Here is a 16,253-nt window from a genome sequence, read left to right as displayed (position 1 = left end):
CCAGTATCATGTACAATGGTACAAAAATGGAATCAGAAGCATGTTCCTCCCAGTTTAATGAACTCTCCCAACCTTCCCATGACATTCCACTGAATTTCGTCCTTGTTACTAGGCCCTTGCTCACAGCTGTTGGGCTGTGCATGTGCAAACAAGGTATATCATGAGCAGAAGATGTTTATTCTCAAGCATTTCTTTGCACCAGAATAATTTTCAGCTGTTTGTTAGGCATTTAGCAATGCATATCCTCTGAAGGAAGTGGAAAATAAGACAATACACAGAAAGTTAACAAAGTTTTGAGACAGAGAAAGTGTTTGTCTGTACCAAGTGTTAATCGAGCGACAATGTGCCTCAAATTATGGCCGTACAAATTTAAAATAGTTCATCATCTGTAGTAGCAGAATGCAGCTTTAATATTGCCATTTGTTTCATAATTTTGTTTTCTAGGAGTTTCATGTATAGGAGCTGGGGCTTCATTTTAAATGGAATTCCCTGTAATTTGCTTCTTTTGGAACTACATCTGGAAAATAATTTTTAAGCAACTGGTTAGTACATTCCATTGTATTGTTACAATTGGTTTTTGGTGGTTTATGATCATAAGTATTTCTGCTGTATGGATATTTTTTAAGTGCCATTGCATTATCTTTCCACTGTAAGTGATAACTGTGTCTCGTCACAAAATACTTTGAGTCAAATGAGGAAGGAGTTGCTCGCTCCCTTGCAGTACTCGAGTATGGTGCAGTGTAATACTTTATTCTGTATTAGACACGGATGGTTTCAACGATGAAGATGGCTATCCTCCGTCATCCGGGCGACGATGATGGAAGCAGCAAGGACCTCTGAAATGTTGGCAAACCTACAACAGTACATGTTGTAACAACCCGGAAGACAGCCATCTTCAGACCCACTGCCATGAAAACCTCAAACCCTAAATAGTTTCAGTGATCTTGTAGCAGTTTTCATGGTCCCTTTTGATACACCTGTTTGTGCTTATTGTTTAAGCTTTTCTGCATCCAGCAGTGAGTCACACATGAATATTGCAAAGAAGTATAATACCACTTTTTCCTTTTTCACTGCTAACATGGCATTAGTGTCAGTGGCCAATGCAGTATCACATGTAGAAGAAAGGTCATGACACATCACATCTGCAAAATATTTATCCTTCGGGGAGTTTCTGCATCTTTTGCTCAGCATTATATTCTGTTGAACATAAATCTGTGATGTTCAAAATCTTGATCTTATGCTTTATTTATTTTGTAAAATTATTGCAGATATGTTCCAAGGGACTTTCTTTCAGTTTGCTAAATTACAACTTCCATTCTTTAAAAGCACTTCAATCTGTGAAAATAAAAATGCCTCGAGATCCGGTCCCACATTCTTCCATTACAATTAGAACTGTCTGTCCTATAGAAGTTTCACATCTCTCTTGTGAAATACTTTCGCATTTCGTAAAAAAAAACAGTTAAGCAGGATTGGTGCGTGAAGTCTTCTTTCAGGTCTGGCTTATGATCTGTTAAGCTGATTCAGTATTTGATTTTATATCGGAAACATGAATTGAGTTCCCGTTTGATTAGAGCTGTCTCATTTTCCTATTACTCTGTATGTGCCTTAACGAAATTAAAGTTCTTGGTTTTGTGTATTTTGTGGTAATATTCGTACTTATTCATTAAAATACATAAAAGTACCTTTCGAAATACCGCGAATAAATAAATACATCTGTTAACTGAAAGCATGGCATTTGAAGAGGTTGTGAAACCGTTCGCTTTCTTCTTTGCTTTGTTGCCAAGATGGGTTTGGTTTCGATGAAGGGATTTATGAGACTTTTAGGCTGGGTTTGCGGGATTTAATTAAAGATCGCCTCAGCTGAGGCTTTAGGTATTTATTTTCAGGTGATTGCTTATTTAAATTCTCCGCGCGATATTGGTCAAAGTTAATGTAATACACCGATGAGTCCGTGATTCCGTTTCAACTTGCAACAACTGCCGACTCCTCTCAAAAGAAGTCTGCGTCTCAAATATATTAATTTCTCCCACTCATTCCGAAATCTTAAATTTTGTAACATCATTGGTTCGACTTCCCTTAGTTTTGTGATTGGTGGAATATTTTAAATTCAAGTCTCTGATTGGTCGGTTCGATACCCGAGGTCAACTCTGACAGTTTACATCGCGGGGTGACGCTAGGTCACTTATGCATACTTTTGCATAAACCCAATTAATAGGGGTCCGACCTCCCAGGGGTGAAATACTGCAATGGCCAGTTAAAAGAAGTTTCGAACTTCTTGGATGTGGATTTTTCGAAAGGACAGCTGACAGTGTCAATGTTCCGCTGACCCTTCGCGACATGTGCGGGAGTCAATGCATTGAAAACGGAAACATTGCTTCATCCTTGATGGGTGGTTATAGTCCGAGCTCGATTTCATGGCTAGACGATTACAGTTGGTTCTTCCTCAGGCACATGGCACAATTATCCGGTATATTGGGGCATATCAGCCAAATGAATTTTCAAAATTCTTTTAAAAATATCACACGTAGATCAGAAATCGATACAAAATTCACAGTCTGTTGCCTTAATAATGACGTTTTTGTAAACGATGTTCATGAATCTTCCCCTAATACCATGAAGACGGCTTCGTAACTGGAAACATGTCGCCACAAGTGGATTTATTTAATACAAGACGAAAGGTGAAACTGCTGTGTGTTGATGGGGAGTAATATTTTAGATAAAATTAAACGTCTGTAAAATAATTAATTTCAATAAGATTTCTTGAGCAGAGAATAAGGAGAAGAAATAATTTTTCCTTCTTTGCTGCAAACAATATTTCTCTTTATTTGATTTTTTGTAGCTCCTACATCAATTCCTAGTTTTCTACATTATTTTCGTAAGGAAAGTAAATAAAATGAATGTGTTCGTCGTGGTTGTAATAAACTGCAAACTACTGATTTTCCTGTGCCAGTCCAGGTTCGTAGTTCGAGTCCCGAACGGGCTGAAGTTAAGATGAAATGTAAACCAGGCTTTGGCATATTAATCCGGTTTATACAAACGAAGGATGAGATTATATTTGGAACGCCTTACGTCATCCAAATGTGAATGATTTTATGAATTTTGGCATTGATTAATGTATTAAATTTGAAGAGAGTGGCGACAGTCAGTCGCTTCAACGTCTTTCCTCGAGACCTTCCGTGACACTCACAAAGCTTTCGCCTCGTAAAAGTTGTTTACGAGGCGAAAACTTAAGCCTTTCCAGATATGGAATGAGGTTTTCCCTAGAACAGTCGCCTCACTGCGACTGGGACCAATGAATTTCTAATGTGGCTTTTCGGAGCGTTTGCGACGTCATGGGGTGATTTTGGGGGACGAATCGGATCGCCATATTAAATACAAAATTTAAGTTGCGGGGGTATTTATAGCGCGTTTGTGTTGTTGCGGGGTCTCTAAAAGTGTCGGTCTTCAAGTCGTGCAGACGTGTTCTGTTCGCAAAGTTTCAGTACATAAACAGCCGATTCATTGAACTCTCTGAATATGAACATAATTGTGTCTTTGCATCAGCGTCTCAATTCGTGAATAAATTGAGTGATTTCAACAACTGTGTCGTGAAGAATTGTACCAGCTCAGCGACTTCGCTGCCCTCCCGCGAGCGCCGCTCCAATTAAGGCCTCTCCGTATTTTCCCTGAGAGTCGGAGATCCTCGCCCACCGACTGACCCTATGTCAAGGTATCCTGAGAAAACCTTTAACCCTCTCCGCGCACCGAAGTAACAAACGTTTTAACCGCACCAGCGCCGGCCTAGCTACTGGGTTCGAACCCGTGGCTACATCAGCAGATGGACGGTTACATTCCGAATCCAACATTTCTTTGCATTTCGCCTCCATCGATTTGTCTCTGTGTTTGTAGGCGTAGTCGCTTGCATTCGGTAGGTTCTCGATGACACAAGTCGACATCCCGGATCTACGAACATTCATGTCTGCCGCCTGGTGCCTGCAATTTGAAATATTAAAAGTGAAAACAAACAATCTTTCATCGTCCATCAGTGTTATCTACACTCAAGACAATTTTTACCACATTTCGCGGACAGAGTTACAGAAAATATGTATATATATATATATATATATACTTTTACTTTTGGGGTTCTAAAATATCAGAGATTTCGGTGTAGAATAAGTAAAAAGAATTATCTTTGGGAGTCGTAAAATGTTTTGCCCTAAAAATATCCATGTCTGATGGGTTGACTCTGTCTTTGGGTTGAATGGGAAACTGCTTGAAGCTAAGGGCACAGCTTCCACCGAAATGTCGTTGCTTATAATTTGTTTCCAGGCAAACTTAACAAAATTTCCCCCAATCGGAATTCAATGAACGATTCTCTCACCATATTTCAGAACAATTCCCACATGATCTTTCTCTTACACAGATGCACACAGAACATGGGCCAGCTTGCTATTATAACGTAATACATTTTAATACATCGAAGTGGAGGGAGAGGTTACCACTATTTTAAAACGCTGTCAAATGACTTGTGTTCTGCATTAGATACGTTTGGTATATTTGACTAAACCATTACCTTCGGTCAGAATAATAAATTTAATCACACTTTTTCTTTGGAGAGATACACGTGTCTTGTTGGAGACATGCGTCGATGACAATATGTCCCTCTTTTAGCAATATATTTTCAAAAAAAATTTTGTTCCACCAAAAATAGTTCTGCTACACGTAAGACAGACAAAAACCATAATAAAATGAATTTCTGTGTAAATTCTGACTCTTGCACAAACAAGTATGAATAAATTTGTCTTCTGAGATTTTTTTGGAGCTGCTTACTCACTCCGTCAACAGATTTCAGGAGACTGCGTGGTCAAACACGCCAAGAGAAAGCCATTTGTAAATAAACCTCCGTCAGAAATGGGAATATGAGATTGATAGGCGTCGTTAAACCTGAAACTGGCCTAACATTTTGACGAAAGCCGAAGATTATGGCGATGCTGATGTGCTGAACGCCAGACACTTCCTGCCCCAGAGAGAGCCACTGATCAAAGAAACTTAGTCAAAGAGCTTCTTATTAATGCAGTCACGGCTTACGTCTGATTAGCATTTTCTAGTCATTTGCTCTCTGCTTTATAGATTCTGCTTGTCCGCAACATCGCCCTGCCTGCGTTCATTCAACCCCCTTCCTCTCAGACATTATTCGTGCGTTGTATTCGAGGCCCTGAGTAAGCAGTAAGAACCTCTGAAACGTCGGTCAGTTTCTTCGACACTACTAGGCCCTGCATCCGCAAGATCGCGGATACCTTGACCGGAAATGATTCACTTCCTAGTGCTTTTCGAAAGTAACAGTTTGTGATTATACAGCCCTGAACAATCTTACAAAGAAACAAACCATCGATTTTCCTTGTCATTGAAAAATGTGACGTGGGGGAAGAAGTCGACCTCTTTATAATAATTATAGATAACGAAGATCATATCGTCCATCACTTCTGTGCAACCTGAATAGCAGTCCATGCCAGGGATTTCGGTCCACGTGTCTTCTGCAGGGTCGTACTTTTCGGTACTGAGAATGACTGATGTCTTGCCGCGTCCTCCTGCACACACACACATTCAGTAATAGGCCACAGCATATAAAAAAGCTGCCAAACGAAACTTATTCTAACCCCATTCAGTGGGTCCCTTCTTGATATACATTACTCTGTCAAATGGCCACGAAATGTTTGAACTTTATAGAGCCACAAGATTCATCACCTTATTCACAAATGTCTGTAGTTGAACCCTTTCCAAATACTCGAGTTACTTAAAACATTTTAATATTATCCTTCCTTTTACGTCAATGTATCACAAGTGGTATCTTTTCTTCAAGATTACCAATTACAAATTTCTAGATGTTTGTATTTCCCGTAACTTCGATGCTTAACACTCCGACCGTCTTTACGTTCTTAAAATTTGTAATTCCGTAAACGGAACGAAAGAATAAAATACAACGAAGAAAACTGATTCCCTTTTGCAGTCTTAATATTAGTAGCAGGACCGAAATTAAGGATGAAATAGCTAAAATATTATTTTCGTACTTGTAACATTAGGAAATTGAGCCTGACATCTGTTTTCTGCTTCATGAAACTGATTGCGAAAGTAGCCTTAAATATCAACACAAGATGGCGTTACACAAAGACGTGACGAAAAGCAAAGACTGTGAAGGGACTGCTTTAAACCATCGGCTTTTGGGGGATGACAGCGGCAAACGGAAATTTCCTTGCTACAAGAACAAAATATTGACCTTTAAAACTGGGACCGTGAGAAATGGGGCTACGTTACTTTGGATACCACAAGAGATTGTGCGATATTAGTTAGTCAGTTAGTTAAGTGTTCTTTGTGGAAAATGTAATCGAAACCACGAATCGGGGATAAAATTACTGACAAACTAACTCTGTAATGACGGGAGAAAAATGCTGTTCATAAAATCTCAGTCACTCAAAAATACCAGGAAAATATTTCACAACAGCAAATTCTGTAAACAGGACAGAGGAGCATCACTCAGAATGTCCAGAGTTCTCACCTAGGGCGTAAATATAGCCGTGGATGGTGACGCAAGAAAAACATTGACGTCCAGAAAGCATTGGTGCAACGAACGTCCATCGGTTGGTGTCTGGGTCATAGACTTCCACCGAGTTTATACACGAAAATGTACTATCAATTCCACCAGCGACGTATATTTTGTCTGTAAAAACAAATTAGCCATATGACACGAACTGTACATATATTTCGTGTAGGCACAGGCATTAAACTGGTCCGTGCAGAGCACAGACATTGGACAAATCGTACTTAAATTTGTAATTCTATTAAGTCCCCCTTCGAGTCACAGAAACTGCACAGACACGGCCGTCTCTGTTCATCTGTTTCTTTGTTTCGAAAGCAGACCATCGGCGTGTCAAAGGAAATTAGTTTAACTGATAAAATTTAACATAAACAGCATAAAATGCTTAAATTAATGCATAACGGAAATTAAGGTAAGTTACGTCTTCCGTGAAACGAATTTTATGAAATTTGCTATCAGAAATGTACGATACGAGCTGCTAAAAGGTGCTCTACATTTGTAATATAATGTGCTATTTACGTGAGATTATTAAATGTCTCAAAAACATATTACATCTGTATTATTTGAGAACCAGTTTGATAATTTGATGGTTGTTTGCATTCACTCCGAGTGCACACTAAAAGGCAGAAGACGATGTACAGAGACAGCTTACGAGAGCAGAAGAAACCATCACGCACTCAGAACTTCAAGCCGTTGCAGTCTGTGAAATAACGTAGTCCGTAGCACGGATAAAAGAAAGGGATAATGAAAGAATACTGGACGATGGAGTGAGGGAAACTAAGATCAAGAGCGAAGACAAATGCCTTGATGATGTTCGTCTGAAACGTCGGCAGAAGCCAAACAACAACCATCTCCGTACTAGCCACCGTGAGAACCTCAAATCCCGCGATTCCTTCAACCGTTCTTGCGATGTCACACGCGGACAGACAGACAGACGCCTTGCCTTCTGCACTAATTCACAAATTTCTGTTTCACAGGATTTACGTACCATTCAGTGTAGCCGCACTTCCATCGGATCGCCCTGTGTTCATGGGAGCGATCCACGACCATTTGTTCGTCTTGGGGTCATATCTTTCTGCCGTTCTGATATAAACACAACCGCCCATGGCGTACACTGCACCTCGCAGAACAGCCACACTGAAACGGGATCTGAAACGAAAGAAAGTAACGCTCTGCTATGCTCATTTATTGCTGATTCTATTACATTTCCTCTCGCAGAACGCAATTGTTCGCTCGTCAGTGTTGAATCTTAACTCAAATGAATTCAAAGGCAAATCGTATATTCTTAAAATCAACGTCGCAAAAGTCCTCCGACCTATTCACACTTTGCGCGATGCTCCTGTATGTGAGTGGTTCAATTTTACAGCCCCTGGCCACATTTATATCTTGACTAAGAGAGCGACTATCAGCTTTTGAAGAAGGACTATGCTCCAAGGACTTCCTCAGTTACCGATCTACAACTTACCTTCCGACATTCATAGGCGCCACCTCGCGGCATGTCTTCGTAACAGCGTTGAAGCAAAGACATGAGCTTAATCTTCCAATGCCACCGATGACGTAAATGTCGAAACCAACTACTGCCGTGCGATGGTTGGCTCGCGGTCCGATCGAGTCGACCCCCTCCACCTGCAGGAACGATAGGTCATGGTTTTATGTTTCTTTGGGTCATTCGGTCTACTGATGTGATGCCCTTACATTAGAGTCCAAGCGACCAACCACCGGAGCAGAGGTGCAACCCCCAACAGTGGACCGAAATTGCTACCCCCGTGGAGGGAGGCACTCGACAAAGACCGTGATAAATTAACTTAGAGGAATGGAGGAATTATGAGAGGCGGAGGAAACAGGAAGACCCGAAGAGAAGCTCTCGTCAAGTACGACAGACAAACGTAGAATTAATTTCTGATCAACAGCTGACATTTCAGGTTCGTACGATGGCAAAGACAGTTGTTGGTGTTTTGGGTTTTATCGACGCAGAGATGGAGGCAGTACGTCCCCCACCCCACCCCAAAGCCTTCTAATTCACGAGGCGTTACCACGCAGATGGCCAACATCGACAATGATCTGTGCTTCATTTATTACGTTGAAATTCACTGACGATCAACGATGTATAAATCAGCAGACAGGTTGCCATGACAGTTGAAGTAGGACGCTTATGGTAAATGGTATTTAAGGCAAACTTCAGATCCGTCGTCGATTCCCATTAGAACTTACATTTTACACGAGACTCAGCATTTGAATAATTTATTTATTTATTTATTCTTTTTAATTCATGTCTTTGGAGCTTCTCTTAAAAAAGGGTTCAGGTCAATGGAAATAAACGAACACGAAATAAAGAGGCAAAGATGTCCTTGTGATTAAGTTTAGCAACAAAGAGGAAAAGTAGTTTTTCTCGGAGGCGTCATTTAACAACCCACGGTAAGAGTAGAATTTTACGCAACTCACCACAGTCCACCGGTCTGCTCGTGCGTCGTACGCTTCGATCACATCTGTAGGGTCATCGTCGCCATACCCACCAATAGCAAACAGAATGTCCTGTGGGATTCGTGGGCGGGCAATCCTTGGTGTCATGAAGTCTTTGTCGTCCTTCGTCAAACTTTTCGCGTCGTCCAGGAATTTGAGCGTCTCCGAGATCACGGGTTTGCACGCCTTTTTTTCCCTCACGTACCGGTGTTTTATTACCTGTTGAACAGTTCAATGTGGAACTTATGAACGTTTAGGAAGGGATGCCATGTTCCATTGCAGAGGAGACAAGAAATTCACACATAATTTGGTTGGGAAATCACCGAAATAGACTGTGACATATACAGGAAAATGTGTTTTTTGGTGTATATAACGACGCTCTTAACAAATTCACAGATTGTGGAGAGAATCGAAATCAAGATTAAATCGATCTTAGAGAAAACTATTGAAATGTGTTTCAACCGAAAGTGAAATACTTCAGTAAGAGTTGCATTTTGAGTTACATTCAAAAATTGTAATTTATTTCTCGTCTCTTCCGTGCGAGATGCACATTCTTTTTGATTCGATAACTTTAATTAGTCGTCAAAATTACGTAACATCGAAAGAAAATTATGACAATTAGTTGCTTCGAGTGTCAAGGGAGGCAACCTTCTACATGTTGATGGTTGGGTGGAAGGTACGTCAACACAACATCGTGTGATTATGGGCTCGATGTCTATTAAGAGCCATTGCATGTTTCGACCTTATTTGGTCATTATCAGGTGGTTCTCATTAAGTGTTCGAAACTAGTAGATAGGAATGCTAAATTGTAAAAACATTTGAAGCAGATAACTTTTTCATGAATCCGTGCGATTATTTCACACGCATGAAGTGAGAGGTGAGTGGCTGAAATCACAGGGCATTTGACTTAGAGTAGAAACTTTTTTCCTCTCGGGTTAAAGCGCATGATGAAATGGAAGAAGGAATATGGCTGCTTCGTGAGATGATGGTTACCATATTTGAATGTTAAAGCTGTCTATGAGTTTGAATCCCCTCGGGTAATTTACTCTTGGAAGTAGAACGAAGACTTCTTGCTGCATTTTTCCGATATCTGTTGTCCCTATGTGGTCAATCAGCTGAAGATTATCACGCTGATGTGATCTCGGGTTGACTATATATATATATATCGTCGGTGATGAGTGAAATTGTTATTGCAGCTAAGATACACTTCTTATGGCGTAGGATCTTTAGTTTAGTTGAACGCTGAACCAAAAAAGTGATTTATCAGTTGGAGGATTTTTCTATTCGAGCTGAGTGGACGTTTGAATGCAGTTAACGGTGGAATGCCGTAGTTGAACTGAAACGCGTAATTGATCTCAATAAACGCTGAGACTACAATAAAAGATTGTAGCGCCGACGGACTGTCAAACTTAAAGACGATGAATAAAGGACGATCATTATCTCCAACCACATTTCTGCATAAAAGGACGAATCGAATATTTGTTTTGCACATACACACGTTTATGCGAGCGTATTACCAGCGGCATTCCACAGGTAGTTATTGTGGCAATGGAATCTAAAGCAATTTGGGAATTTCTTACGCAGCAAATTTTGATCGGAAAAAGGCATTCAAATCATTGTGTAAATTTCACGATGTTGTCGTAAGATTGTAAACAGAATTGGAATGTGTCAACAGATTCTGTTAAAACGTATCAGTATTAAATCTAATGAACGAGCTGGAACTGCGGACAGACAGACACATGGGCTTACACGTGACGAAGAAAAAGGCTCACAATTTGCATTAATTGGTTACGAACTCGTGCGAATATGGAATTGAAAATGCGGGCTTCACTTCCCATAAACATCCACGATTTCAGGGTCATACTGACCTCTTCCTTGAAATATGTTTCGTCTAGAAGTCCCAGTCTAACGCCCTTCAAAAGGCCGGCGATGTGACCTTTCCTGTTGTCCGGGTCGTGGTTGATCCACCGGAGAATGCACTCCCACACAACTTTTTCGTCCTTCACGTTCAGTTCATCGGCCTCGATTATCGCTTGCAGCTCCTCTACAGGCAGTTCCAGCAGTTCTTCGCTCTGCTGAGACAATTCCACGAATTGGCACAGAACGAAGCGACGAGCACTAGTCTCGAGGTCGGCGATGAAGTGAGACCTGCGACAGCGAGGGTAAGAGCCGATTCAGAATGTACGCAAGTGAAGAAGGCCACTGTCTTCTTCACTTGAGAAATTTAGAATTTAGAATTCTGTCTTTAACCTTGGCAAAACGACGTTTTGGTAACTGCGTGTGTTGTGAAACCTCGTGTAACCGGACTATATGAGGGGAACCGCGGGTCAAATGAGCGAGGGAAAGGGGAACGTGGTCATGGAATTGAACAAATAAGTAGAGACTCATTACAGATTTTAGTCGCCAGCGAATGATGCGGACGTGTCGCACGCACAAGCCGACTTCAAAAGTCACTCGTGAGCGCTGTTCGAGGGAGTCCCTGTACTAAAAGAGTGAATTTATCAGTCATTCTGTCCATCGCATGAACTGAAGTTTCCGGTGTGATTCTGCCGATGTCAGTTGATTTGCTTGCTGTGTTGACCTGAACAAGAAGGAGTAAGAGTTCAGCGTCCACGGGACCTAGCGTCTTTGTCTTTGCTCGACAATAACCAATTCTCTAAATGTTCTGAAGTGTTCATAATAATCAGCAAATCTGGGGTGAGGTTAGATCAATGAACTGTACCCCGTGGACATCGCTTTATGCACTTTCGCCGGTGGAATCCAATCACAACCGATCTGGTTGAAATTCGGTCGCTTAATGCGGGAATCGGATAATCGAATCTCGGTTTACAGACGTTTTGCTGTATGCAGAAGTATTTCGGGCTGAATGTTGATTTTGGTGTTGGGAGGATTGTGCAAGAAGCAAGGAATGCTGCATAGAGAGAAAGAACGAAGATAAGGATTTCGAGAGAAAGACAGATTTAATTATGACCCTGCAATAGATCGCGATTAACGTTCCATATGGTGAAATTATTCATCTGCTGATCATAATGACGATCAAAACATATGCAGTTAATCAGAAAACTTAAATTACAGGGACGTTAATAATTACCCGCAAAACATTATAATTTTCTCAGTCCTCAGTCAGAGAATTTAATCTCCAAACCGGCTGCTGTCTTGAGTAAAGGTCATTCGCTCCAGTGACGAAGGCTGGCGTCACAGCAAATGACAAATGAACATCAATTACCTTGCGAACTGCATGATGCCGATACAGTTGTCGACGGCCATCGCGTCCATGAGGAATTCGCAGCAGAGTTTAGGAACGTCCGGTATACACAAGTAGTCAGCCGTCACGAGCAGTTGACGCGCGTTGTCGGAGCGGATGTCCACTTCGCGAGAATAAACATAATCCAGTATCTGGGTCATCACGTCTGAGCTGACTTCGTGGAGGAGAATGTCAGTCTCCTCACTGGTGTGCAGTGTTGTCGTGAAGAGGGTCCTGAAACGTCGATTTGGAGAAACGGCGAGCAGAAAATTACAAGTCATGCTCAAAAAGTTTAAGTTTTTATGACTCACGTAGCCAAATAAAAGTATTCTTTCGTCAAAGTGGTGGATGTATTTTTTTACCTTAATAATTAAAAAACTCTAAGAATAAGTACGAATGGGACCGGATTAACTGCGAGAGGCTCAAAAGCGGGCGAAGGCTTGGCAGAATTTAACTTAAAAATCGGAAATTAAGTAGCGAACATTTGAACTATAGAATGGCCACCCTCGTTTCTTAAGTACCCTTGACTCCTTCAAAAGATATCTGAGGTTATAACAACTATTACAGAAATTTTAAAGCCAAATAATATTTCAACATACATCGCTGGCTGTACATTCCACTGATTGATCAGTTCGTAATATGAAATCTATTTGTTCTGTAAAAACATTTTCCCGACAATAAACAACTGAAAAGAAAAGCCGATGATTCTACGAGGCCTTTAAGAAACAAGCAATTTCCTATTACAAATTAAGGGATTTTCAGTGCAAGACAAACGGAAAGATTTCGTTGTTGGAAAATTGAAAAAGGGGCACAGCTTGTAACAAGACGTGAGAAACGTCTTTATTTAAGCCACAAGCAAATTAACGTTTGCACAAATTCTCGAACGATTCTCTCGTAACAATGAAACATATCTCGCGAAGATCTTTGTTATAGTTTATTATACTTCAGATAGAGCAACACACAGCAGCTTTCAATGTTCCGGGCATTACCAACTTTCTTCTGGACTTTGTCGGTCGTCTTTATGTATTAAAACGAAAGAGTTTTGGAAATGGATTGTTTCTATTTCTCCCTCCAGATCGAATGACTGTCACCTTGGTATAACCGCACTTAAAAGTTAGTACAAAAGACCACGTACGTCTTCTGCGATGTTGCTTCGTGTTGTCTCGTAGAAATTATCGGACGCTTCAGAGGCGCTTACTGCCTCCATCATCAAGGAAAGAAGGCAGTAAGTACGTCTGAAATGCCACTCAGTTTCTACGCCGCAACGTCCAGAAGACATTCTTCTTCTGCTTCCTCACCGCCGTGAGATTTCATGACAACGAACAAATAACAAAAGACATTCAGCCGTATAAAAATACAGGTTTCTGCAGCAAAGAGGATAAAACATTTCACATACGAATTGACGTCTATTGTGTCCTTACTTCACGTGTTAATCAACCACGTCAGTAAATAAACAAACCTGAAATATTCGCTGCCCATCGACAGAATCGCTCTGTGGACCGGAAAGACGCCGCCTTCCTCCGACCTCAACACCGCGTCACACAAGAAGTTCCTCTCTCTCAGCTCGTTCAGACGGACCAATGCTTTGGTGCACGTGCACCTGCCGCCATCTTGCTCAGGACAGCCGCTTTCTCGCTTAACCTCCATCTCCTGAAAAGACAGTCGATCGCTGTTACAAGTTTTTCTTCACACTGATGCGTGTGCACATCAACTGGGAGTGACTGAGAGGAAACACGATACTGAGAAGAATATCTGGTCCGGAGAGCAGAATGGCGAAAATTGCATAATATGGAGCTTTATAGGTCTCTTCACTAATTAATAAATTGTAGGCTGTCAGATCGAGGGTGATTAGATGGGCTGGGCTTGTAGAACACATGGCAGAGACAAGAAATGCAACTTTTTAATCGGTAGACCTGAAAGGAAAAGGTCACTTAAAGTCCTACACGTTGCTGGGATAATATTAAAATCGATCTTAGAGACACGTGGTATGAAAGTGTGGCTAGTGGATGAGGCTTAGAGGCGGAGTCTTGTAAACACGATCATGAAACTTCTTGTTTCATAAAATGCGAGACATTTGATCACCTGGGCTACTGTTAGATTCTCAAGCAGGGCTTCCGCTCCATGGACTCAGTTTGTTTCTTTGTTATAGAAATGCCTGTTGAGATTCAATACAAAACGACAAAGCTCTAAATGTGACTGATCTAACGAACTTCATAGACGGCTTACCGAACCCGAAGGTTCATCACCGAATTAACCAAAGACCTCCACCGGACACTGCCCTGGGCCAACAAAATCCAGTCTCCTTCGACTCCTATCTCCCATTGATCCCGCCTGAGATTATCCTCCCATCTACGTCTAGGTCTCGCCAGCTTTCTCTTACCCTCAGGCTTCCCGACCAATACCCGGTGCACACCTCTTGCCCCATCCATGCATTCCACATGCCCCGCCAATCTCACTCTTCTTGGCTAAATCACCCCGAAGATGTGACTGATTCAGGCAATATTAAGTCATGCCGCGTGTTTGTCGTTACTCGCATAATTTAAATCTCCTTATATGTAAACTACGTAGACATTACGTATAAAAACATCAATGTAATCCATAAAGTCTTAGATGCTTCTATTCTGGTGAACCGATTTTAAAAAATTACGACAAAAATATGCCATAGAAATTGCGTGAACTTTGATGTAGAACCAGGCAGTTAAATAAATTTTGGCAAAAGAAGATTACGCATTTTCATAAGCATAAAATTTTCGAGTTCTTCCTCTCTGTAGAACTAAAAGTGCTTAAACGTTTACATAATTAAGGACCTTTCTGCCTAAATTACAAATTTATATACACTACAAGCACAAGATGTAATTTAAATTTATCAATTAACGCGAGAATTACAGTTGGGAACAGTAAAAAAGGCTCTAAGTTGTTCTAACGCATGCGTAGATCACGCCACTCAAACACTGCAATGAGCAAGATATTCTGTGAAAAGTCTATTGGTACTCATCTCGTCAAAGAACAGCCCACTTCCTTTGCTGAACCAGAAGATTCATTATCGTGTTCGGAAAGCCAATTCGCTACATCGAGTCCCATCTCCCAAAGCTCCATCTTAATGTTATCCTGCCACTGACGCCGAGGTCTTCTCAGAGGTCTCCTCCCTTCAGGCCTTGTAAACACTCAACTCACCCTAACAACATTGGGTGAGGAGCTCGTCATTCACTTTTCTCAATTATCTGTCCCACTCTCGTTTTGGGTCCAGACATCTTCCTCAACACCAAGTTCTCAGAGGCCCTCAGTCTATGTTCCTCCCTCAAAGTGAAAGACCACGTTTTGCACCCATAAATTCTTTGCACTCAATAATAGCAAACATTACCCGGATTTAATCTGCTGTTGCAGGGAGATAATGAGAGGGAGATTCGTCGATAATTAGGCTTGTAAAACCGAAATAAAAATTCTTCCGAGTTCCCTAAAACGCTTTAATAATGTCGATGTATCAGGAATTGTAAAGTGTTAGAATTATTGTTCAGAATATAAACCCCACTTCTTAACATCCACATATTTTTATTAAGATTCTGGGCTACGAAACACCTTTCATTCCTTTAAAATGTTAATTACCTACTGGAATATTCTTTTATTGTCAATAATGCCGTGAACAAACAGAAGTCAATGCAACATTACTTTAAATTATGTTAAAAAGAAGACAAGCCTAATTCCCTTACACGAGTTAAATAATGCCCATAAAAACATTAAATGTGAAGAACAATAATAATAAATAGGAATTTCTTACCTCAAACTTTGTTCAAGTGTACGAGACCACGACGTCCACCGTCAATGATCGATTTAATCAAAACTAAAATGGAGTTTCACAGACTTCTCAATAATTCTTATATAAGATAAGTAATTGTGATATTCTAAGAGGATTTTAACAACACAAAATTATCTACTCTACGACGCACTTCTTCTACAAGCAATTCACAGCTCAGCTCTTTC

The 16,253-nt window shown here is 40.8% G+C and overlaps 1 protein-coding gene across 1 annotated transcript; it reads right to left on the bottom strand.

Moving 5' to 3' along the window:
- Window positions 1-2,806: 2,806 nt before the first annotated feature.
- Window positions 2,807-16,253, bottom strand: LOC147873147 (kelch-like protein 10). The gene is made up of 10 exons (XM_087352271.1): window positions 16,051-16,253; window positions 13,735-13,925; window positions 12,258-12,509; window positions 10,900-11,179; window positions 9,014-9,250; window positions 8,037-8,197; window positions 7,560-7,720; window positions 6,533-6,694; window positions 5,366-5,567; window positions 2,807-3,972 (listed from the first exon to the last, which is right to left on the bottom strand). Exons 2-10 carry the CDS (start codon window positions 13,920-13,922, stop codon window positions 3,705-3,707), a joined length of 1,911 nt encoding a protein of 636 aa, XP_087208397.1. The 5' UTR covers window positions 13,923-13,925; window positions 16,051-16,253; the 3' UTR covers window positions 2,807-3,704.

The sequence above is a fragment of the Zootermopsis nevadensis genome, unplaced genomic scaffold, assembly GCF_977971745.1.
Source record: "Zootermopsis nevadensis isolate Lab colony 2312 unplaced genomic scaffold, Znev_1.0 Znev_ptg000021l, whole genome shotgun sequence".
Lineage (NCBI taxonomy): Eukaryota > Metazoa > Arthropoda > Insecta > Blattodea > Termopsidae > Zootermopsis > Zootermopsis nevadensis.
The sequence above is the reverse complement of the archived record's forward strand: the minus strand, read 5'-3'. Positions and strand labels throughout refer to the sequence as shown.